At 41.2% G+C, this 26,345-nt stretch overlaps 1 protein-coding gene across 6 annotated transcripts in view; it reads left to right on the top strand.

The window, feature by feature from the left end:
• Positions 1-26,345, top strand: part of LOC122553066 (TNFAIP3-interacting protein 1-like) — a 40,571-nt gene that overhangs the window by 8,700 nt on the left and 5,526 nt on the right. The window contains exons 1-10 of one of the 6 annotated variants that reach the window (XM_043696564.1): positions 2,357-3,196; positions 3,400-3,488; positions 9,850-9,951; positions 12,804-12,869; positions 13,980-14,102; positions 14,338-14,466; positions 17,620-17,745; positions 18,095-18,220; positions 18,342-18,416; positions 22,831-22,998. In XM_043696564.1, coding sequence (XP_043552499.1) covers positions 9,862-9,951; positions 12,804-12,869; positions 13,980-14,102; positions 14,338-14,466; positions 17,620-17,745; positions 18,095-18,220; positions 18,342-18,416; positions 22,831-22,998 — 903 coding nt within the window. In that variant the 5' untranslated portion in view covers positions 2,357-3,196; positions 3,400-3,488; positions 9,850-9,861. Of the gene's footprint in view, positions 1-2,356; positions 3,197-3,399; positions 3,489-3,543; positions 3,661-7,985; positions 8,125-9,849; positions 9,952-12,803; positions 12,870-13,979; positions 14,103-14,337; positions 14,467-17,619; positions 17,746-18,094; positions 18,221-18,341; positions 18,417-22,830; positions 22,999-26,345 lie in introns of those variants that run through there. The other 5 variants (XM_043696574.1, XM_043696581.1, XM_043696555.1 and 2 more) reach the window with 5 other exon arrangements.

Raw genomic sequence — 26,345 nt, forward strand, 5'->3', positions numbered from 1 at the left:
TCATCCCCTCCCCCACTCACCCATTGTACTCTATGCTACTTTCTCCCCACCCCCACCCTCCTCTCGCTTATCTCTCCACACTTCAGGCTCACTGCCTTTATTCCTGATAAAGGGCTTTTGCCCGAAACGTCAATTTCGAAGCTCCTTGGATGCTGCCTGAACTGCTGTCCTCTTCCAGCACCACTAATCCAGAATCCTGCTGCCTCACAGTGCCAGAGACCTGGATTCAATTCCTACCTCAGGCAACTGTCTGTGTGGAGTTTGCATATGCTCCCTGTGTTTGTGTGGGTTTCCTCCCACAGTCCAAAAAATGTGCAGGTTAGGTGAATTGGCCATGCTAACTTGCCCATAGTGTTAGGTGTAGGGGAAAGGGTCTGGGTGGGTTTCTCTTTGGAGGATCGGTGTGGACTTGTTGGGCCGAAGGGCCTGTTTCTACACTGTAAGTAATCTAACCATAAGGCAATCAGATAACTTTATGATTATCATTACTGATGCTAGTTTTTTAATTCCAGATTTGATTAATTAATTTAACTTAAAAGTAATCCAATTAAACAACTTTTCACTTGTGGAATATTTGTTCAGGTTGTTGAGTCAGACAGTAAGTAAAGGTAACATTAAGATTAATAGAGATTGGCACATGCCTCAAATTCCTCCTTATCCTACCCCCTCCCCAAAAACAACCTAAAACAAAGAGATCTTGATCAATTGGGTCAATGGATTGTGGAGTGACCGATGGAGTTATAATTTGGATAAATGTGAGGTGTTGTGTTTTGGTAAAACAAACAAGTTACTAGTAGGTCTTACACAGTTACTAGTAGGGTCCTGGGTATGTTGTAGAACAGAGAGACCTCGGGGTTCAGGTAACAATTCTTTGAAATCTGCGTCATAAGTTGACAGGGTGATTAAGAAGGCATTTAGTCCACTTGCCTTCACTGCACAGATCTTTGAATACAGGAGTTGGAACATCAGGATGCTGGTGAGGCCTCTTCTGGAATACTGCGTGCAGTTCTGGCTGCCCTGTTATGAGAAGGATATTACTAAACTTGGGGGGGTTCAGAAAAGATTAACCAGGATGTTGCTGGGAATGGAGGGATTGAGATATAAAAATAGACTGGAAAGGCTGGGACCTTTTTCACTGGAGCATGGGAGGTTGAGGGATGACCTTATTAGGGTTTATAAAAAATCATGACAGGCATAGATAGTGTCTTTTCCCTAAGGTGGGGAAGTTCAAAACTCGGGGGAATATATTTAAGATGAAAGGAAAAAGATTTAAAAAGGACATGAGGACCGGTTTTTTACATAGAGTATGTGGTTCATATGTGGAATGAACCGTCAGAGAAAGTGGTGGATGTGGGTACAGTCACAATGATTAACAGACATTTAGATAGGTTCATGAATAGGAAAGGGTTGGAGGGATATGGGGCAAACACAGGGAGGTGGGTCTAGGTTAGTTTGGGAACATGGTCGGTGTGGTCGAGTTGTTTTGAAGGGTCTGTTTCTGAGCTCTATGACTCTATTGCCTCAAATCTCCACAGCTCTTTCACATTTGGACAATTACTGCCAGCACTACTTGTTTGTTTTATTTGTCCAACAGAGGTGGGCATTGCTGGCCTGGCCAACATTTTTTTGCCCATCATTAATTGCCTGAAGAACAGGTTCTGGAGTCACATATAGGCAGGACCACGTAAGGAGAGCAGATTTCCTTCATTAAAGGATATTAGTGAACCAGACAGGTTTTTATGACAACCAGGAATAGTCAGGCGGTTGGCATTTTGCCAGCTTTTTAAATTGAATTCAAATTTCTCCATCTGCTGTGTTTGGATTTGAACCCACATCTCTCGAATGTTAATCTGAGGCTGTGGTTTACCAAGCTTTCCTTAAAAAAAACCTCCTGAACTTGACAGAAGAGTCCTGATAATCATAACTTGTGACTAAAAAATCATATCTTTGTGCATTAACATTTTCTAGCGAAACTTCAGGAGGCAGTGTTAATTTAGACCCTACTTATGGTCACTTGTATGCCTCAGTACAGCTGCTACACTGCATACATACAAAATAAATAAAGGGTGAAGCAGTTCCAATCTGTGCCAAATGAAACATGTCCTAACCGTCAGATAAAGGTGAGGATGTTTACATGACTCATACCATAAAATGTCTTCCGTTGGCTTTTAAAATATTTGAAAAATATAGGAGACTTGTTAATTTATTTCCTGCTGTTTCTAAACAGAATGTGCTGCAATAAATTAATTAGTTGGAAATTGAAACCCCCCCACAAAAAACCTGCAGCAAATCTTCCGTCACAGCAAGAACTTCCTGTTGTCATCATGGTTCTGAGGTGCAAAGGTTTTGTTTGATGACTATTAGAAGCAGTGTTTTTGGAAGTTTTTTTTCTGATACACGGTTCCTATTTTACGACAGATATCAGCTAGTGGCTCATCAGCAGAGCACCAGTATATTTTTCCATCATTTCTTGTGAGCCGCTTAGAAAGTTCACTGTAATTAAGAATTATTTTATATGGGGGAGGGAAGTAAATGTTGAAAAGCTTAGAAAACATAATGTAAACAACAGCTACAATTTTAACTACTTTTTGGGCTGAGTTTGGAACCAAAGTCTGATTAAAATAGAACTGGGATTAAAAGGGGTCAATTTGTTTTTTTTAAATCTCCTGCCTTGGGAAGATTCGCTGCTGGAGGGCTCTGAGAGCAGAAATTATAGGACGGCCCAACCTATTTCCCAATACCACGAGTGAAAATATCTTAAGTTCTTGAAATCCTAGAGGGTGAAACTCCCTGTGCAAGTTTCGAAGTGTCTTCTGAAAGACCACTGACTGCAAACACTTAAGAATAAAACCCGAATTCCAAACACAAGACTAAAGCCAAAACAGTTTGCAGGAGGGAGGCGATCTTGCTGTGGTCTGAGTACATTCACAAGGAACAGGTCGTCAATATCATCCTGTTTCGATACGATAAACTGTGCTGTCCTTGTTTCAGTCAGATTCACACTGTTATTTTCAAAACAAATCCAGATGCAAAGCTCCATTAGAGGGCAGCATCAAAACCCCAATACCTGCAGATTTATTGGTGAGAGGATGCGGCAGTTAATTATCGTCAACCGTGTTGGAGCTGAATGTTTTTAAATAAGCAAAAAACTGAGAGAGCTTTATTTTTGTGTACCTTCCAATGAAATGACGTGGAGGTAAGGCTCCTCTCGGTATATTAGCATCTGTTGAATGGGAATGTTTTGGTTAGCTGCAAGGCTATTTTAATCAAAAAAAAACAAAGCAATTGGGTGAAAGCTGCGCCGCTCCACGGTTTGAAGTGGTGCAGGTTATTCGCCTCAGCACTGTGCTAGTTGCACTGCCATGTGTGAAACTGGCTGCTAACTATCTGTTTAAACAGCTGCACGGGGAAAACGGTACTCCTTCGACTTTCAACGGCTGGTGCACTTAAGAGAGAAAAGAAAAAGACCCCGAGCTGTAGGGATTGCGGTAAGTGAGCGAGATGTAAGCCCGGAGTTTCTGTGTTTACAAACAGGTTCAGAGAGAGAGAGAGAGCTTTCTATTTCAGTTCAAGCATGCTCCTTCCTAGTGGGGTTCAGATTTTAATCTGAAAGGCAGAGACTGCTGTGGAGTCTAGATCTGACCAAGAGCAGGAGGAGAGGTGGGACCTAAGAAGGTGGTTTCGGTGGTTAATTAATGCCAAGGGGAAAATAGCCATTTATCTTTACTTACCTTTCACATCATAAGGGGCAATTACAAATGGAAACTAACGGCGGTGATACCGTGAATACAAAAATGCCAATGTTAGTGTCCGGTATATGTTTCAGTCCGGACTGCCTGGTTAAAACGTAAAATTGGTGGGAATTTTTAAAGTAAAGGATTTGTTTGAGGCACGGATTTCTTATAGTTGTATCCACTTCGAGCGTTAAACTAGATTTAAAAAAAAATAAATTGCAGAATTGTGCCAATAGAAATCTGGGACAAATTGGTAATTTTTTTAAATATTAATTTGTTTCCAATGTAATTTGCTACGTCCCTCTGCACTAAAATTACACGAGATACTAATGAACGTGAACGTGGTACACTATTCTCTCCTGTTCCAGCAGAGTTTTCAATCTATTTGTTTGTAAAAGGTTAATTTTGTCGCTAATTTCGAGAAGGAGAGCTATTCCTGCGGGAGCTCCGTTTGCCTTTGAACACTTGTACATTACTGTGGCTACAGCGCTCAGATCCTATTACCTGTCACTTAAGTCCATTTGTGACATTAATTTACACACAAAGTCTTAAAAATGTTACGGTTGATTATGTAGAATCAGAGTCATGTTTCTCTGAGGTGAAAGGGAAACGAGGGCTTGAGAAATACAGTATTATGAGAATACCCCATTTGCAAGTTCCCCTTCAAGCCATAGACCATGCTGACTTGAAGCTATGTTGCAGGTCTGTCCCTGGATCAAAATCCTGGAACCCTCTTCCTCAGGGTGCTGTGGATCTCCCTAGATCACATGGAAACAAGCAATTTGGCCCATTAAGTCCACACTGACTCTCCAAAGGGTACCCCACCAGACTCACCCCATCCCTGTAATCCTGCATTTCCCACGGCCAATCCATCTAACCTGCACATCTTTGGACTTTGGGAGGAAACCAACACCTGGAAGGAACCTACGCAGACATGGGGAGAATGTACACCCTCCACACAGGCAGTGGCCCAAGGGAATCAAACCCTAGGTCCATGGTGCTGTGAGGCACCAGTGCTAACCACTATGCCACCTCATACACAGCCTGCAGCAGTTCAACAAGGAGGCTCAGCAACTCCTACTGAAGGACATTTAGGGCTGGGCAGTAAATGCTATCCATGACAGTGACGCCCACATCTCGTGAAGTGATAAAGTAGCTTCAGTGTGCCTCATGATGAACAATAAGACATGAATAATGTTTCTAAGGAAAAGATAAATGGGAAGCATGGTGAAAAATGAGATGATTGAAAACCTTCATCACTTCCTCACTAATCATATCTGAGTGTTGCAAGATGTGGCTTGCCCATTCATTGGTATTGATTTTTATGAATACAGTGATTTTAATTACATTGGTGTAGTGTAATGGATTTTCTGGCTATGGATTTTAATAACTTGACAACCAGGCCTTCCCTAAACTGCCATGCTGACCTCTGTACCAGATTCTCAGTTTGAAACTTCCACTGACGGAGGTTCCCCATTAATAATGGAATAGCGTCAGTGGTACTGTGTTTTTGGTGGTACAGATGTGATGGACTGAAGGGATTCTTCTGTACTGTTTGATTCAACTTCCAATTTCACAGCAATCACCCCACACTTATATTATTCAGGCTATGTGTTCACCTGGAACTGTCCCCAATATGTATTAAGATGCAGAGGAATCACGTTTAAAAATCATTCATGGGATGAGGGCATCACTGGCTAGGCCAGCATTTATTTTCCATTCCTAACTGCCCAGAGGAAAGTTAGGAGTGAGCCACAGGTCTGGTGTCACATCTCGGCCACACCAGGTAAGGATCGAAAAATATGACCTAAAGTGACATGAGTGACCTAGATAGGTATTTCCAACAGTCAACAATGGATTGATGGCCATCATTAGACTCTTAATTCCAGATTTTTATTGAAATTAAATTCCACCATGTGCCATGTTGGGATTTGAACCCAGGCTCCTCGAATGTTAGCCAAGTTTCTGGATTAATTGTTTAGTGATTAATACCACCAGGCTGTTGCCTCCCTGGTTACTAGTTATATTCTGCTTCTTTGACTGTCCGTCCTTATTGTGGATCACTTGCTTCCAGGTCATCCCAGATGGCCTCCTACTTCAAGGACCGCAATTTCCCCTTCCATGTAGTCAACAATGCCCTCTAGTGCATCTCCTCCACTTCTTGCACCTTGGCCTTTGAACCCCACCCCTCCAACTGCAGCAAGGATAGAACTCCCCACTCCGCCTCCCCCCTTCCACCCTACTAATCTTTGGATACAATGCATTATCCTCCTCCAATTCTGCCACCTACAATCAACCCCACCACCAGAGATATATCTCCCTCCCCACCCCTATCAGCATTCCACAGATACCACTCCCTCTATGACTCCCTCATTAGGTCCACGCCCCCCACCAACCCACCTTCCACTCCCAGCAACTTCCCTTGCGCCCACACCTCCCTCCTCACCTCTGTTCTATGACCCAAAGGATCCTTCCACATCCGGCAGAGACTTTCCTGCATATCCAAACACCTTGTCTGCTGTGCCCATTGCTCCTGACGTGGTCTCCTCTACATTGGGGAGACAGGATGCTGGCTCTCAGAACATTTCAGGGAACATCTGTAGGACACTCGCTCTAAACAACCCCACCACTCTGTGGCCAACAACTTCAATTCCCCCTCTCACTCCACCAAGAGCATGCAAGTCCTGGGCCTCCTCCACCGCCAAATCCAAACCACCCAATGCCTGGAAGAAGAACGCCTCATTTTCCATCTTGGGACCCGCTAACCACATGGCATCAATGATTTCACCAGTTTCTCATCTCCCTTCCCCCCACCTTATCCCAGATGCAACCCTCCAACTCAGTACCACCCTCTTGAACTGTCCTACCTGTCCATCTTCCTTCCCACCTGTCCACTCCACCCTCCTCTCCGATCTATCACCATCACAGCCCACCTCCATCTACCTATCGCATTCCCAGCTACCTTTCGCCCCCCCCCTCCCCAAGCCCCACCATCCCTCCTATTTACCTCTCAGCCCCCTTTCCCCCATGGCCACATTCCTGATGACGGGTTAATGCCTGAAACATCGACTTTCTGCTCGTCGGATGCTGCCTGACCAGTTGTGCTTTTCCAGTGCCATACTTTTCAACTCTGATCTCCAGCATCTGCAGTCCTCACTCTCTCCTGATCACTTGCTTCCACTCTAGTTATTGTATTCTGAGATGGCTGAGAGGCCCAAATGTAATCTGCTGACCCTGCCCAAGTTGGTCACAGGTCAGGGACTCCCACGGGTTGTGGGGGCAGAGGAGAATGTTTGATCTCCTTGGTGATGCTTTGGGAGTATCCTTAAAGCAATTCCTCTGTCCCCCTGGGAGTGGCCCGCCATGATAGAGTTTCAGATAGAGCATTGTTTCAGGAGCCTGGTGTCATGCATACAAAGATATCACGGAGCTGGTTTTGAGTAATTAAGGGCCAGTTATCAGTAAAACAGCCCCAAGTTGGTGTTGGTTTTCCTGACTATTCATAAACCCTCAGAGCTGTTGATCACAAATCGGATGGTTCCATATTTCTGCTGTTGTTTGTAGCCAGAGATTTGCTGTCCAGATATGTCACATGCCACCCTCACACCTCCACTGTAGTTCATCTGGCATCAGTTATCTAGCTTAGCTGTTCTTCCTTCTGCTGCTCTCTACTTTGCCTCTGGGAAAAAATCTCTTTATTTTAGAAAAACAAGATTAGATGCTGTTTCTTCCTATTCTACTCAAACGCAAAAAAGAATTTCTTCCTTCTTTGTTTTTGGATGTTAAATACTCATCTGGACTGATGCAAGCTCGAGCAGAGGTGATTATATTCTGCAATGAATCAAATTGAAAGGGGCTTTTTTATTATTCACTTAAATAAAAACCAAATAATGCAAACAGATGGAATGCTGGAGAAACTTAGTAGGTTTGGCAGGATCTGTGAAGGGAAATATTTCTGTTTGTTTCCTTTTCTTTTAATAGTTAAAGTTAAAGTTCAACACTTCCCCCATTGTGCAGCAATCCAATTTAACTACTGCTGCTAGCAGGTTTGTCAGGTATTGTAATTTCCAGGTCATCTTGATTGTGTGTACAATATACCTTAGTCATTTGAGCAAGGCACAATAGGTTTGCATCATAATGGGAAGCCCTGACCTCTTTCATATCGACTCATTGATCAAGAATGTTGAAATGTCCTTTATATAATTCGGTGTGGTTTGAAATATGATAAAGACATTGGGATCATTTAAATGCCTAGGTGTATCTATGTTTGTATCAGTGCACTGTATCAGAACTGTAAATACACAGACATTGTCTTCACTTTGAAAAGCCCCAAAAGCTACAGTAAATAAACCTACAGCTCCCGAGGATGAAAAGCAAAGACTATATAAAGGTGGGTAAATTCATAGTAAAGAAGTGAAGTGTCTTAAAGCTGCATGACCACTTTTATCTGCTGCTGTTTGAACACCTTAATCTAAAAGTCCATCCCGTAGAGGACTATAGCATCAAAATAATATTGGATTAACCTTTTTGCTTTGCTAGGAAAAAGTAGTAATTATAAGTCTGCATGTACTTACTGTGCAGTTCTAGTGAGTTTTTTTTAAGAAAAATTATAAGGATTATATGGTTAACAAGAACAATCAGAATTTACCTAGATGGAATCAGATAATGTTTCCTAGAAGATCATTAAGAGATTATGTGTGTCTTTATTGTGACTGTTCTAAAGTATTGGGCCTAAATGACTGAAATTTCTGCCAGTGATGCTGGAAAAGCAGGGTGTGCACAATTCACAGGTTGAGTCAGAAAATTAGTGAGTATGGAGGGTTATAAATGTAAACAAGCTTCTAGAGGTGAGGAGGGGGAGCATGGTTGGGGGTGGTGGTGTTGGTCATGGTGGGAATGGGGTATTCAATAGCAAAGTTACACCAATGCAGATCAGCTAAGAAAGATGTGGTGAATATAATAATGTGAGAAAATTCTATTACAACTAGTCAACAAAACAGAGATAATGGGTGGAGGATGCCATGATAACACTGTCTGTATCTGAAGGAGAAAATGAAAGGTTAATGTATTGATGGTCAGTGACTGGATTGATGAGATTCAAACAAGGGAGTGTAGACCTGTAAACAGTAACATACTGAGAAACAGGAGGCGAAAGATAAGGCCATAAATAGGCTGAAAATATCAAAGCTCAGCATTTTGAAGAGGAGGTATTGTCAGGGAAAAGAGAAAACAACAGAGCCACATTGAAGGGAATAATTAATTTATGTAATCAGATATGGGGCTGGACAGAGTAATGGTGTGGTTAAGATAGCAATTATATTTGTCTGTATATGTGTTTAGATGCTGAAATTGTTGATGGTTTTTGAGGCATTTGGCTAAGTGCAAATCCACGTGCCTGCTTAAATGTGAATAAGTTAAATTAACATTAGCAGATGATTGCTATTATGTTGGGCACAGTGTTTGCTCCAACTCACTTCCTCTGCTGCGATCTGAACAAAATATTGAATAAAAGTACATGGAAGCCAAAAAATATGGCAATTTAGCATAATACAGGGATGGCATGGTGGCTCAGTGGTTAGCACTTAGAGCGCCAGGGACTCTGGTTCGATTCCAGCCTCAGGCGACTGTCTATGTGGAGTTTGCACATTCTCCCCGTGTCTACGTGGGTGTGCTCTGATTCCCTCCCACAAACCAAAGATGTGCAGGTTAGATGAAATGGCCATGCTAAATTGCCCATCGTGTTCAGGGATGTGTAGGTTAGGTGCATTAATCAGGGGTAAATGTAGAGTAAAGGGGAATGGGTTTGGGTGGGATACTCTTTGGAAAATCAGTGTGAACTTGTTGGGCCTAAGGGCCTGTTTCCACACGGTAGGAACTCTGTGATTGTAATACCACAGAATGTTTGCTTTATTTGATAAAGGAATGTTGAAATGGTGCCTTCAATTAAATAAGTGACCTAGTTTGTATTTAATGTTGCACACATGAAAAAGCAATTTAAATTATGACTCTTGAAAACATTTAACATATATTGTGTGTGAGCGCCATAAAGTGCAAAACTAGAAGGGACACGAGCAATGAGAGAATGACAAGATTCTTCTGCCTTCTTTCCTGCTAGAATGTGACTGGAATGGAAATCGAAAACCAAAGAAGCCTATCCACGGATGGAAAAGAAGCTTTTGAAAGACAGATTAAGATTTTAGAAAACCAAAAAAAGGAGGTATGTTCAAATTTGAAATTGTTGCACTCCAGTCTCTGATTAGAATGACAACTTACATTTGTGTGTTATCTTTAAGTGGGATGCTGGCCTTTATTGCAGAGGCCTGGAGTATAAAAACGGTCAGGTCTTGTTACAGCTGTAGAGAGCATTGGTGGGACCAAACAAGAAACATTGTAAACAGTTTTGGTCTCCCTATTTAAGAAGGGGCATACTTATATTTTGGTCCAAAAGCCTTAATGATTAGGCAGAGTGGCAGCAGAGAAAATAAGTAAATGTTGCATTCGGGGTCCCTCTACCTTTTGGGAAGTCCTACCCGATTTGCCCAAAGATCAGTGAGTTGCGAGTCAACCTGTTCAGTCACCTGATAATCCACGACACAAACTCTGCATTTCTCAGTAGATGGCATCTTCAAATCAAAGAACAGCAGATGAGAACAACTTGTACTGATGACAGCTCAGAGAATTTTCCTTGCCTTGAAAGGGTTGCTTTATGAAGCCGAGTTGAGCAAGTCGGCCTATACATATTGGAAATCACAAGAATGCGGTGTTCTTGTGAAATAGTAAAAAGGAAGGTCTATTACAGAGTGGAATGCAGGACTAATTAAATGCCAAAAGGGATGACATTGCAAGACAAAAGGAGATGGTAATATGACCAGTCAAGAAACAAAAGATAGGTTTTGAGGAGCTGTCAATGTCAAAGTTGTCATTTCAGTTACCATCATTTGCCAGCTGAAAAAATTGGAGACAGTGTTTAAAATCTGAAATTGTCAAACTCAGTTGGGAAGGCTGCAGAATGCAGAATTGATGAATGAGAGGCTGGGCTGACTACTTCAGAGCCTACCTACTGTTCGTGGTCTGGGGATTAGCTCAGGGTGGGTGGGAACGTGGTGGGCAAGTCACCTAGCCCATTTTTTGTACCTACCCACAAAAACCGTGCATGTTATATCTAGCCAATTGTTTTCAAAACTTCTTTTGAACTTAATCTGATCAGCAAAGGAAGGCAAGGTCTAAGTGGGGTTACAGCAGAGGATTAAGCTATGGTGACTGAAAGATTTGGGATATATTTGTGGATTGTACAATGATGTTCATCCAATTAATCACCAAATGTGTGTTTGATTTTTTCCCAATGGACACCATCTTACATCTTAGTTAGTGACATTTCTTATGCGGATAGTGCATGTACTTAAAATTATTCTTGCTAATACAGAAATCCGAAAGATTGTTAAAACACAGTATGTTGTCTAAACTAAATCATGCTTGTTTTATTTTGAATGCTGATGTATATCATAATGTAATGTTAGATTATTCTCGGTCACCCCATAGTGAGTTCATCAATATCTCGAATTCAGTATAATACATTTGATGAAGTACAAGTAAATCACTATTTCTCCTGGAAGGAGTGTTTGTGGTCCTGGACGATGGAAAGTAAACAGGAAAAAGGACAGATCTGGTATCTCCAGTGCTTGCACAGAAAGGTGTCATGGGAAAGAGTGGAGGTGTTGGGACTGATTTAGAGAGTGGATAAAGATAGTATGGTGGAAGGAGTCCCATCAGAATTCTGGAGGGTGGAGGGAAGTGAAGAAAACAAATGATGGTGGTACATCCTGAAATTACCCTCCTAAAGTGGTTGTGTTTTTTTAAATATTCTTTCCCAAGTCAGTGGACATTGTATTTAGGGCTCAGTTCTTTCCAAGCTGTAATATTTTAAGAAATCATAACATTTAGGCTGTGCAGGACCATTTGGATACAAAACTGGCTCAAAGGTAGAAGCCATGGTGGTGGTAGAGGGTTGTTTTTCAGACTGGAGGCCTGTGACCAGTGGAGTGCCACAACGATTGGTGCTGGGTCCATTACTTTTTGTCATTTATATAAATGATTTGGATGTGAGCATAATAGGTACAGTTAGTAAGTTTGCAGATAACACCAAAATTGGAGGTGTAGTGGACTGCAAAGAAGGTTACCTCAGTTTACAATGGGACTTTGATCAGATGGGCAATGGGCTGAGGAGTGGCTGATGGAGTTTAATTTAGATAAATGTGAAGTGCTGCATTTTGTGAAAGCAAATCTGAGGAGGACTTAATGGTAAGGTCCTAGAGAGTATTGCTAAACAAAGAGACCTTGGACTGCTGGTTCATGGCTCCTTGAAAGTAGAGTTGCAGGTAGACAGCATACCAAACACCTCCTTCACTATCCTTTCCTTTATTGGTCAGAGTATTGAGTACAGGAGTTGGGAGGTCATGTTGCGGCTATACAGGACATTGTTCGGCCACTTTTTGAATATTACGAGCAATTCTGGTCTCCTTCCTATTGGAAAGATGTTGTGAAACTTGAAAGGGTTCAGAAAAGATTTGCAAGGATGTTGCCAGGATTGGAGGATTTGAGCTATAGGGAGAGGTTGAACAGGCTGAGGCTGTTTTCCCTGCATCATTGGAGGCTGAGAGGTAACCTTATAGAAGTTTATGAAATCATGAGGGGCATGGATAGGATAAATAGACAAAGTCTCTTGCCTGGAGTGGGGGAGTTCAGAATTATAGATTTGGGTGAGAGGGGAAAGACTGGGATCTAAGTGGTAACTTTTTCATGCAGAAGGTGTTGCATGTATGGAATGAGCTGCCAGAAGATGTGGTGGAGGCTAGTAGAATTGCAACATTTAAAAGGCATCTGGATGGGTGTATGAATAGGAAGGGTTTGGAGGGATGTGGGCCAGGTGCTAGCAGGTAGAATTAGGTTGGGTTGGGATATCTCGTTGGTTTGGACGAGTTGGACCGAAGGGTCTGTTTCATGTGCTGTACTCCATATCTCTATGACTCTGATTCTAAATGTCTCTTTCTATTGAAATTATTGTCCTGTCAGCTCTTGAAGATAAATAAACAATGGGACCAGGAGTTCAGGAACATGAAGGCAGTGTATGAGCAGAAGGTAAAACACTACGTCTCTTCGGCATTTTATTTCTTTGTTAGTGACATTCCTTGTGTGGATGGTGCAGGTACTTAAAATTAAACTTGCTGATATAGAAATACTAAAGATTGTTGAAACATAGTATGTTGCCTAAACTAAATCATGCTTGGTTTTATTTGGAATGCTGGGATGTAAAATGTGTTTTATTAATTTCATACCAAGTCCTTAATAGTAGCAACGTAAATGCCCCTTTTGAAGTAATTGTATGTATCGGAATATGATGTGAGACCATTCTTGCACACCCCCTAGTGAGTTCATCAAGAATTACATCTTCCCAGAACCAGCAATGAATTATTTGAACACCACTTGAATTGGAAATGAAGTTCAGTGCTTGTAATGTAGAAAGGTTGAAAGAATAACAACTTACGAATTTGACATACAATATGAGAACAGAAGGAGACCATTTGACCCTTCAAACCTGCTGCACCATTCAATAAGGTCACAGCTGATTTGTTTGTGTCTCAAATTCCACATTCATATCTACCCCCAATCATCTTTGGCTCTTGGTTAAGGGTATCAGTTTACTTCTGCCTTAAATAAACAGGCTGCACCATTTCCATGGCAGAGATTCCAAAGTTGCACAGCCTTCTGAGAAAACAAATACTCCATATCTCTGCCCTAAAGAGGGGATTCCTAATTTTAAATCAGCGCCCCTTGGTTCTGGACTCTCAGCATCCTCTCCATGCTGATCTTAACAAGACCGTTCAGGGTCATATACATTTCAATCAAGCCACCCCTCACACTTCTAAACTCTAGTGAAACAAGCCCAGTCTGTCCATTCTTTCTTCATAAGACAACCCACTCATTTGAGGTGTCAATCAAGTAAACTTCATCTGAGCACCTCTGTTGCATTTACATCCGTACAAACCTAAAAATGAAATGGAATGTATTACAGTTCTCAAAATGGAGAGTTTAGGTCCAGCTTTGGATTCTTGATTCTTTATGAATCACAAAATGTCCCTGCTTGCGCTTATCACCTGTGTGGCCTCAGACTTCTGTGTTTGAGTTAATTGAAACATTCATCACTCCCAAATCCATAATGAATTCTTCACTGGCTTTCATTTTCTACAGCTGAAAGAAAAGTTCACCACTTACCAACACTCCCTGAGTGACCTAGAGAAGGAGCTGGATGAGAAGCAGAGGGATTTTGATAAGAAGTTGCTGCTTGCCAAAGCAAAACTTGAAACAGCAGAAGTATGCTTTTTACTAATATTGGCTTGAAAATAATTAAGATTTAATTATAAAGGAACAAGTAGATTTATTGGAAACCTTGTATTCCATGTGATTCATAAGCTACAACTGTTTCAAAGTTAATATTATGTTCAGCTACATAAATGTACCATTTGAATATATGTATCCTGAAAATCCAGTCTTCCTGTTAGTTACATTGTGTTTTTTCTCTTTTTATCCCTCCCCATTTTGGTAAAAGGAACAAAAGCAGTCACTAAATGCAAAATTGCTTGAGGCTGAAGAAGAAAATAAACATTTGAAAGAATGCCACTCCTCAATAACCAAACAAAAAGGATATTATGAACATGAAATTGCTCGTCTCAATAAGGTCAGTACAGTTTCAACTCTGTTCTGTTAAACTGCGCGGTCATCTATTGCCTAGTGCAGCAGTGTCTCACCTCTAAGCCTGCTTCTCATGTTCATGACCACAAAATCGTTTGCAGGATTTTTAAAATTCCATTTTCTCTACTGTCATGTCCTCAAGGTGCTGAAGCACAGGTTTATGGGCACCACCTCTCTGTGTCAGTAAAACCTAATTGCAGAGGGTTAGCCCATTTGTTTTCAATAGGTAGCATAATGAAAAACGGGGTTGGCCTCACTAATAATCTTCAAAATGTTACCATTTGGAAATTGCCTCTGCCTAGCTTCTTCATGTTCTTTTTAGTCAACACACATTCTGGTCAACTGCTGTCGAGTGCTGCACTGCATTTGGTCTTATGGTGTGTGAAGTATGAAAGTTTTGGGCATTCATACAAAGTTCCGGGGCTCAAGTCTTTCTCTATTGATCATGCTCATTATCAAGATGAAAGCAGGCATTAAACGGTTGGTGTAATGTCAGAATCTATTCATGTTTAAATGAACTAGATTTTGAAAGGTGAGCCAGTGCATGTGTGCATGCATATTATGTGTACATATTGTGCAATGTGTTATACTATCTCTTTAATTCCTCCCTGTAATGTCAAATTGTATTCCTGATCTCCTCTAGACCATGCTTGGGAAGACTTTCAAGGAAATTCAAAGGATTGGTTAACCTGCCCCTCATTGTGTTTTCATAGTCCTTTTATTATCAGTAAGACTCAAGGAACACTTTGTCCCACCTTGTAGATTTGAGAAATAGTATTCGTCACAGGAGGCCTATAGGTAGAAAATAGTGAGGCAAAAAGAAAACAGACATGTTTTTGTTAAATGGTTTAAAGTCAGAAACCACAATGTTTTGTTAATAGAGAAAAAATGGCAAAAGAGAATTAAAAATAATTTTCATTCCATTTGGAACTGATAACCACCCAAAACTAGGAAACAGGTGTGCTATCTACTACCGGATTATGTCCACCAGTTGATATTCAATTATCAGTCTCCCACTGTTTCACACAGCACTGAAATCTATGAAGGAGACCTTCAGTACTGGAAGATTTATTGTTAAATTTCTGAATACATGGAATATATTTATGTGCAAGTCCTTGACTCTCTCAGAGCTGCAGTGAGAGTTGCTTTCTTGCAGTAACAGATTAAAAGTAGACTGTGCTGTGACAACTTCGGAATGAACCGCAATGCATATTTTGTTTGCTTCCCACTGAGTTTTGCAAATGAAATTGAATTTATATATGTAGCAACAATTAGATTTTAACCCTCATTGCCAAAGCCAGTAAATTATTAGTGTGAAACATTTCAAGAATGTGAGGTGATAAAGAGCAGGGTGAAATTAAAACAAAATGCTGGAAATAGGGAAAGCCTGACAATATCTGAAGATGGAAAAAACAGGTACTGTTCAGATGTAGACCCATCATTGTAACTGAAAAATACAAGCACAAAAACACAGATATCTTCCCACTTTTTTAAATGCTATTTTGCCAGTAACACTTTTTTTCCCCTAATGGCCAAATCTGAATTTGCAGAATATTCAGTTAGAGTTCAGGTAGTTTGGTTGGATTTGTGTGTTTGTAAATGTTGCTGAGATTCAGAATGGTTTTCCCCCTTGATTGTTAGGAGATATTGCTATTTGACTGCTGATTTCACCAATGACTCGATTGGTGGAATTATCCCCTCTCCTAGAGAGGGCAAGAAGGGGAAACGATTGGGAAAATCTGCTGTGGCGAGAAACACAACAATTCTCAGTGTCTCTGGCTAAGAAGGTCAGAGGGCAAGTCTCTCAACTCCCCAGTAATTAAGGCCCTTATATGGTCAATTAGTGACCATATTAGGGCCTCAACTTGCCACCTCCCCAATCACCTGCTTCCCCAGTGGATGTGAAAGGTAGTTACTTTCCCGAATAGGAAATCATGGGGTGGGGGCTCCTCCAGTTGCCCTAATTGGGGTAATCAAAGATGCAGATGGGGAGCAAAATGGCAGCCTCTGAAATGGCAGCCACCCCACTTCCCTTGCATTTTGACCTCCTCCTCAACACAAGCCCCCAACTCACATCTCAAAAAAAAAAGAGGAAAAAAAGCCTTATATTCTAGTCACTGGATCTCCTAACCATGAATGAGTGTCTTTAATTTGTGTTTAAAAAATTTAATATTCCTGTTTTTGGTGATAAGTTTTTGATAGAAATGAATGGAGGTGTATCTAACTTCCTTCTCTGTCAACAGAAATTATCCCAGGACATTTCTCCAGCGTTGACTGTTTCTTGGCTCAGACTTTGCGAACTCTGATCTTCCCAAATGGAATCTCTAACATTTCATGTCTTTTGTATTCCCGATTCTAATCTAGAACTTCAGAGCGAGTGCATTGCACTTCATTTTCTTTGCCCATCCATGTCAGTAAAGTGATGTGTTTTTTCAGAGATGTGTGACGGATACGATTTTACTTGCCCCACTGGCTGTGGTTTTTTGATGGGGTGGTGGCCACATCAAATATGTTGGGTGGCAAACTCACCAACTTCCCACCCCTCCCAGAGATCAAGCCCACAATACATTTGTTCTTGTAGACCTTTCCAAACCGACCCCGCTATCAGCCCTCATTTTTTAGCTCCAAAGCTGGGAAGGAATTGGGGGCACGTCATTCATGTGTGCACTGCTCACATCAGGGTCACCCCCACAAGATGCTGAACCCTCTCTGATTGACCAGCAGCTTCTGCCCTTGCTCAGATCCATGCCCTTGCTCACCGGTCAGTTCTTAATGAGCTGACTGGCAAGTGATACAGTGAGTTGCCTCAACAGTAGGGAGATAACAACTAATGTGCTTGGCCCACACTTGGGTTGCAATTTTCTGACAAATTTTCAAAATTTCTTCTTCATAAACAAAACTATGGAGCTTTACCTCACCATTGCTTGGTAAAAGGAAACATTAAAATGGCATTCTTATCTCAAAGGAGTCCAGGCGGTGATACGTAAGCTCAGCAGACTGGAATTCCAAAATGCTTCACCAGACAGTGGGAGGATGTCAGGCTGGACTCCTTTTTTTTTTCAAAAACGTAGTCTCCATTATTGTGACACAATGGAAAGAGATTGTTAGTCTCAGGTGTTTAAAATTAATTTTGTTTCAGGCTCTGTCTGATGCTTTAAGAAAGCAGAATGTTCCTTGCATGTCTCACGGTTTTGATAATGCAGAAATAATGAGAAAGTCTCATCCTGAAGAACTGACAACACAAATTGAGATCCTAAAGCAACAGGTAATATCCAATATGTTGAATGCTTTTCATGGAATTATAACTTGATGTAGCGTATGATGTTTAGATAACCCTGCTTATTGCTTCATTTATATTTATGTCCTGAGTTTAAGTTTAAAAAAAAAACCTTATCCTTCTTATCAACTCTCTATATGGTCTTGCCCCTTTAAAATCTAGTGGCCCAACAATCTTAACCTGATCTCTGTGCATTCCAAATTTTAATCTCCTTCAGCCCCTATATAATGTAGCCCTCTTGTGTTATTTCTTCTGTAGATAATCAAGAATATTGGCCAGAATTGGTTCTTCCAAATTATATCGATGAGCTCTTAAAATGTTTGGGATTCTGTTAAAGGTGCAGATATTTGAAGAAGACTTTCAGAAAGAACGGTGTGACCGGGAAAGAATGAATGAAGAGAAAGAAGAATTGAAGAAAAACATTGAGCACCTACAATCAAAACTTACTCTTCTTAACACACGGGTATTAATATAGAAGCTGTCTTTCTATGCTGCTAATTTACTGAATAATTGTTTCATGTTCCAACCACTTGTTTGATTAATGGCCAGACGTAACTTAGGGCAACCTTTATTTTTTGTCACAGCTTAAGACTTATGAGGAAGACTTTATCAAGGAAAGGAAAGAAAAGGACTTACTGGGAAAAAAGCTGAAAAAACAGGTATGAGACCATAATATTAAAATGGTTTCATGTGATGCCCTTGAAAATACCACCTAATGAAACAAGTAAAAATTAAGAATTGGTTAAATGGATCTTGATTTAATATAAACTTTGTGCAATTAATTATTCTCTTCTTGGAAAAAAATACCCGAAGGTTATTACCAACATCTTCAATACAACTCAGCTAGCTGCGAGACAAATGAACCTTTACGTCTAGTTGACAGGCTGTACTGAGTGAAGCATTTACAGCTGAGTCTATGTCCACTAAGCATAGACATCCCATCAAAATCATCTAATAGTACCCTGATTGAATGTATTCATCAAGTAACCTTTACTATCTATTAATCTAGTCATATGATACTATGATAGAAAAAGCAACGTATAATGATTTTAAAAAAACTTTACTCCGTTTGCCGTGGATTTAAGTTTCTCTGGTTCAACCATCTATTATTCTTTGGGGAGGAAGTTGTTCTGAAACTGAACCATATAGCCCAGCTAAGTTCCATCTTTTTACTCTGGTCTTTGCTGAATGCAGAGTTCGAAGCAACTTCTGGTGGTTCCAAATAGAACCAATCAGCTTAACATTAGCAAGAGAAGAAATCATTGTGTATTCCAAATCCTAATAAAGAGAGGCCTGTGTTGAATGAGTGAGAGTAATGTAAGGATCTGGCCAGCCATGATGTCATTGCATGGTCAAATCTCTTGACTACTCAGTTTAACTGATAATCAACGTTTTCAGTGAGGTTTAGGAGGCATTACAGATATATCTAGAACATGTCTCCCAGCATGAGTCACTGCCTTTACGAAACTGTAAAAATATTTGATTTCAGTTGTTTCTCAGATAGGGCACATACTTATCTATATTTTTCATATGTAAAACTACTTCTGCATATATGAGGTAATTTTAACAGATCTTGAAGTTCTACAGATGATAAAGATTACTGTACCATTAACTTTTGTCATTCATTTGTGACCTTTGACAACTTCTGCAGATAAAATAACTTGGATGGTTCAACTGAAACTGAGTCCCTGATGCTGTTATAGTCAGCAATGCCTGAAAATCCTCTGTCACTGCTGTCCATTAGGACACAAAGCAAGAGGAATTACTTTGTAATCAGAAAGCCATCTTAAAGAAGTGAGTCTTGGGCTATGTGACAGACATCATTAAAACCTCAGGGTGCCTTCATGCACTTGTTCAGTCTTTATCTGCTCCTGAAATAATATGATGGTCAGTGCCTTTGTAAGACAATGTTTACAACAGTAAAGAGAGGGATAGGCTAGAATTTCAAACAATGGCTTTTAGTTTTTCAATGAATTAACCCAGAATGGGAAAATGTCTTCTAGACATTCAGCTGCATTTTTCAGAATAGCGAACATTCAAATGTGAAAAGATTGGTATTGTGCTAAATGCTATTTGGATTTGAACAGCACAGAAACTTCCTTTTGGCTTGTTGATTTATTTGGGTATTTATTAATTCCCAAATTCAAACTCCTAGCTATTACTGAAACTTAGGGGGTACATTTTGACTTTATTTAAAACTGGTCATGGAGAATTGATAGTGTGCTTTACATTACTCCTACATTTTATTTCCACTGGCTTCATGGGTGCAGCTGTGTGCACCTGGGGTTGGCAGGGAGGATGTCTAATTAGCTGGGCAGGGGACAGACCTGATGCCTGCCTTTTTCTGCTTGGAATTAAGTTTGGTATAGGAAACCCAACCGAGTACCACTCTTCTGTCCTTCCCTGTAATGCTCCACACAACTCCATATCCCTCTGCTTGCAGCCCCCAAGCCTGGACACTTACCTGTCAGATCAGTCGCTAACTTAAATGCAGTTAACTAGGTGTGCTAAGTCTAGTGCTGAAAATGTGTTGCTGGAAAAGGAATCCTGAAGAAGGGCTCATGCCCGAAATGTCGATTCTCCTGCTCCTTGGATGCCGCCTGACCTGCTGTGCTTTTCCAGCAACACATTTTCAGCTCTGATCTCCAGCATCTGCAGTCCTCACTTTCTCCTTTGTGCTAAGTCTAGTAAACAGTACCAAAGGGCCAATCTGGATTATATGTTAGTTGAGAGGAGAGAGATTTCAAAAAGACATGAAGGGCAAATGTTTTACACAGAGAGCGGTTCGAGTGTGGAATGAGCTTCCTGAGAGTGTGGTGGATGCAGGCACTGTTACAACAAAATGCAGCTAAATGTCGAGAAGACCTATTCCCATTCCAGGTTAATTCATTGAAAAATTAAATGCCAATTGTTTGAAGTTCTAACCTACACAACTCTTTACTGTTGTAAATGTTATCTTATAAAACTTCTTACTTAGATACGTACGTGAACAGGAAAGGTTTGGGCGTTTGTGAACCAGGAGCAGGCAGATGGGACGAGTTTAGTTTGGAATTATGTTCAACGTGGACTTGATGAACTGAAGGGTCTGTTTCTGTTCTGTATAACTCTGTTGGAAGTGACATCTTTACCAGTGGGCTTGATAAATGGTTAGTGCCTATGATGAGGCTGGACTGTGTAAATTAGACGGATTATTATGTAAACATGTGGAGAATGATTATCTCCTCCCAGGAGGTGGAGAGAAAAGTGCTGAGAAAGGCAAATATTTGGGTGAGTTGGCTCTGGAGAGATACTTTTCTCATTTTTATTAAGTTGGAGGCCCAATTAGGAATTTTCTTACTGCCGATGAGGGGTCTTGTGTGGTCAGTTAAGGACCACGATTCACTACTAGCCCAAATGAGAAATGATCTCAATGAAGCCTATAAAATGCACAAAGGGAATGATGGGACAGATGCATGTAAGATGTTTCTCCTGGTTGAGTCATCAGGAACCAGGGAACACAGCTTCACAATAAGGGGCATGTGACTTAGGATCAAGGTGAGCAGAATTTTGTTTCACTGAAATTGTGAATTGTTGTAGTTCAGTATGTCGGAAGATTGTGGAAAATAACTCATTGGGTACGTTTTAAAGTAGTGGTTGAAAGATTTCTAAATGCTGGTTGTAAAGGATATGAGGATCATGAGGAAGAAGGGCATCGAAGTGGATGATCAGTCTCTGGGAGCTAAACTGGTATAATCTGCTCTTGGAAAAGAGATGATCCCAGGGGAAGGACAGGGAAGACTAACCTATCAAGTGGTGTCAAGAGGAGCATCAATGCTCCTTCTATTTCCACATCATGGCCCCACCAAAAAAAGAATTGCGAAGGAAACTGCACCCTTATATTTTTAGGAGTGGCATGTAAAGAACCTTTTAAGACTACCAAAGCTTTAGTTTTGGCCTTGACTGGCCCTTACTGAAGGAGCAGCCAGCCTAAAGCCCAGGAGCAAGGTCAAGAGTCTGCACCTGACCCTGAGTGTGGTAAAACCCCACTCTCACCACAAACAGAAATTATTATTAGACTATACATCAGAATCATAAGGAATAGGAATAGGAGAAGCCTACTTGGCCTTCCTCACTTTTAATAAGATCTGAGTTCAGCATGAACTCAACTCTGATATTTTTCACTATTATTTGTTATTTAAATTTGTCTCCAAACTTAGTATCTTATTTTCTAATTCAGAGGAAATATGAATGGAGGAATTATTTTGATTTTTTTTTCTTAAAAAGATAAAACAAAAATAAAGTAGAAAAGAAAGATAATGGACTCTTCTAGCACTGAATGAGATCATTTGGCTTTTTATGAATGTGCCAGTTCTTCGAAAGGGCTGTTCAATTTAGCCCCACAACCAGGTTTTTCCTCAATAGTTCTGCCAACAATATAGGTTTGCCTAGAACATAAAAGATAAGAATCCCTGGTATCATCCTAGAAAGCCCCCTGTTTACTATCTCCTGGCATCTGTTGTGATGCTTGAACTCCAGCAGAAACCTAGTTAATAACCTGTTGAGGTTTACTGTTTTAAGGGGATCACGGGTTATGGGAGAAGGCAGGAGAATGGGGTTTGGAAACCCATCAGGCATGATCAAATGGCAAATTAGACTCAATGGGCTAAATGGTCTAATTCTGCTCCTATATCTTGTGGTCTAACATGGCTCACTTGGCTTTTATTTTCAATGCTCCTACTTACAAATCCCAAGTATCCAGCACACTACTGTTTCAATTTGCCATGTCAGGATTCGTGAGTGTTGTTTTTGAAACTTTGAAATAAACTGCTGCAAGGACAATTAAAGGTTTGAAATGTTTGTGAGGGATTCAAATGCAGCCTTGCTATTAACCTGAATTAAGTTGGAAGCAAGCTGTTCAAAGGCATTGCTGATTGGCTGGGCTGATGGAAAAATTCACACTGTTCAGAAGTGCTGGGATGGTAATAGAAGATAAAAGGAGTGAAGGCATATTTCAAGTCAATGGCATAAAATTTGCAAGAACCCATTCTGACAGTCTCAAAATAAATAATTTGACTTTTTGTACATTTATCTCAGGCTACAGGCATTCCGCAGTCACCTGCAACCCCTTACCCACCTCTGGCGTATGCACCTTGTGCACCATACATTAACTATGGACATCCCTATGGAATCCCTGTCCACTATCCAGGCCCTGCATTCATGATGCCTCAGACAGAGAGTAGAGGTTATCAGCAGCATCCCATGGTGAGTAATTCTTTGGTCAGTGCCGAACACTGAAATACTAAATATACACCAAGCATAATTGAAAGTATGATCTCATCCCTAAAGGAGAGTAAGGTGTAAGGGAGCCATTTTTTTGTTATGTACTCTATGAATTTCTATGTTCATGTTCAATTTATGTATTGATGGGGACTCTCCATGCTAGCCCTCACAGCTTTTTTTTCTCCAAAAGTATGTGATGAGACATCACAGTAGCTGGAAATTATTTATCACGTGACTGGAATTCACTTTGTTTCCTGAAAGTGCAAGATCTCTTGTCTTTAATTCACCCTAACAGGAACATCCTGTGTGTGGACTCTTGTTTTCTCATATTTCCCATTTTCCAGCTGTACCTTTACCTGCCCACATCCACACTTAGTCTACTTTTGAAAGTTCTTGCCTAATACCATCAAAATTGGCCTTCCTCCAATTTAGAATTTTAACCTTTTGATCCATTTCCATGGTTGCTGGCCCCAAAGTGCTCCCCCACTGACTCCTCAGCCACCTGCTCTGCCTAATTTCCCAGGAGTAGGTCAAGTTTTGCACCTTCTGTGGTAGGTACATCCACATACTGCTAAGAAAATTTTCTTGCACACATTTAACAAATTCCTTTCCATCCAAGCCCTTAAAACTATGGCAGTCCTCATCTATGTTTGGAAAGTTAAAATTCCTTACCGTAACCACCCTATTATTCTTACAGATAACTGAGATCGCTTTACAAATTTCTTTTTCAACTTCCTGCTGACTATTGGGGGGTCTAAAGTACAATCCCAATAAAATGATCATCCCTTTCTCATTTCCCTGGATGTATTCCCAGAAATATCATCCCTAAGTACAACCATAATGTTATTCCTCATCAGAAACGCCACTCTCCCTCCTCTCTTGCCTCCATTTCAATCCTTCCGATAACATCTATACCCTGGAACATTAAGCTGTCAGTCCCGTCCATCCCTGAGCCGCCACATCTATGTAACTGTTATGATATCCTAGTCCCATGTACCTAACCATGCCCTGAGTTCATCTGCCTTCCCTGTTAAGCCCTTTGAATTGAAATTCATGAGTCCTGCCTTGTTCTCTACTTTGTTCCTACCTGTCCTGTTTGTTTGATTTATTCCTTTTCCCAACTGTACCCATGTCAAACTGATCTCTTTCCTCATTATTTCCATGGTTCCCTCCCACCCTCTGAACTAGTTTAAATCCTCCCGAGCAGCTACAGGAAATCTCCCTGCCAGTATACAAAGAACCTTACAGCACAGGAACATGCCCTTTGGCCCTCCAAGCCTCCGTCTATCCAGATCCTCTATCTAAACCTGCTGCCTATTTTTTAAGAATCTATATCACTTTGCTCCCTGCCCATTTATGTATAAGACCATAAGACATAGGAGTGGAAGTAAGGCCATTCGGCCCATCGAGTCCACTCCGCCATTCAATCATGGCTGATGGGCATTTCAACTCCACTTACCCGCACTCTCCCCATAGCCCTTAATTCCTTGTGACATCAAGAATTTATCAATCTCTGCCTTGAAGACATTTAGCGTCCCGGCCTCCACTGCACTCCATGGCAATGAATTCCACAGGCCCACCACTCTCTGGCTGAAGAAATGTCTCTGCATTTCTGTTCTGAATTTACCCCCTCTAATTCGAAGGCTGTGTCCACGGGTCCTAATCTCCTCGCCTAATGGAAACAATTTCCTAGCATCCACCCTTTCCAAGCCATGTATTATCTTGTAAGTTTCTATTAGATCTCCCCTTAATCTTCTAAACTCCAATGAATACAATCCCAGGATCCTCAGCCGTTCCTCGTACGTTAGACCTACCATACCAGGGATCATCCGTGTGAATCTCTGCTGGACACGCTCCAGTGCCAGTATGTCCTTCCTGAGGTGTGGGGACCAAAACTGGGGACACAGTACTCCAAATGGGGCCTAACCAGAGCTTTATAAAGTCTCAGTAGCACAACAGTGCTTTTATATTCTAACCCTCTTGAGATAAATGACAACATTGCATTTGCTTTCTTTATCACGGACTCAACCTGCATGTTTACATTTAGAGAATCCTCAACTAGCACTCCCAGATCCCTTTGTACTTTGTATCCGTCTAGATACATCTTAAATGACACTATCATTCCTGCCCCTATCACCACTGCTGGCAGCACATTCCAGACACCCACCACCCACTCCGTGAAGAACTTTCCACATATATTTCCACTAAACTTATATTTCATGGGCGGCACGGTGGCACAGTGGTTAGCACTGCTGCTTCACAGCGCCAGAAACCCGGGTTCAATTCCCGCCTAAGGCGACTCTCTGTGTGGAGTTTGCACATTCTCCTCGTGTCTGCGTGGGTTTCCTCCGGGTGCTCCGGTTTCCTCCCACAATCCAAAAATGTGCAGGGGTTAGGTGAATTGGCCATGCTAAATTGCCCGTAGTGTTAGGTGAAGGGGTAAATGTAGGAGAATGGGTCTGGGTGGGTTACGCTTCGACGGGTCGGTGTGGACTTGTTGGGCCGAAGGGCCTGTTTCCACACTGTAAGTAATCTAATCTAATCTAATCTAATCTAATCTAATCTAATCTAATCTAAACTTTTCCCCCCTCACTTGGAACTCCTGACCCCTATTAATTGAGTCCTCCGCTCTGGGGAAAAAGTTTCCTGCTATCCACCCTGTCTCCACCTCTCATGATTTTGTAGGCCTCAATCAGGTCCCCCCTCAATCTCCATCTTTCCAATTAAAATAATCCTAATGTACTCAATCTATCCTCATAGCTAGCACCCTCCATACCAGGCAACATCCTGGTGAACCACCTCTGCACTCTCTCCAAAGCATCCACATCCTTTAGTGCCCTTCTAATTCGGGTGCAGTCTGTCCTTCTTATACAGGTCACTTCTACCCCAGAAGAGATTCCAATGATCCAAAAATATGAATCTTCCTTGCCTGCACCAGCTCCTCAGCCATGTGTTAATCTGCTTATCCTCCTATTCCCATTCTCACTAGCTCGTGGCGCTGGGACTAATCCAGATATTACTACCCTCGGACCTCCTTTTTAAATTCCTGCCTAATGTCCTATTTTCTCTCCTCAGAATCTCAACCTTTTCTTTTCCTATATCGTTAATTTCAGTGTGTACAATGACCTCCTTTTGAGAATATTCTGCACTTTGTCTGAAATATCCTTGATCCTGGCACCAGGGAGGCAACACACCATTCTGATACCTTGCTGGCGGCTGCAGACACATCTATCCGTGCCTCTGACTTTAGAATCCCTATCACAATCAATTGCTTGGAACCTGGCATACTCTTTGTTAAATTAGAGCCAGTCTTGGTACCAGAAACCTGT

This window comes from Chiloscyllium plagiosum, chromosome 1 (genome assembly GCF_004010195.1).
Source record: "Chiloscyllium plagiosum isolate BGI_BamShark_2017 chromosome 1, ASM401019v2, whole genome shotgun sequence".
In the NCBI taxonomy this organism is placed as follows: Eukaryota; Metazoa; Chordata; class Chondrichthyes; order Orectolobiformes; family Hemiscylliidae; genus Chiloscyllium; species Chiloscyllium plagiosum.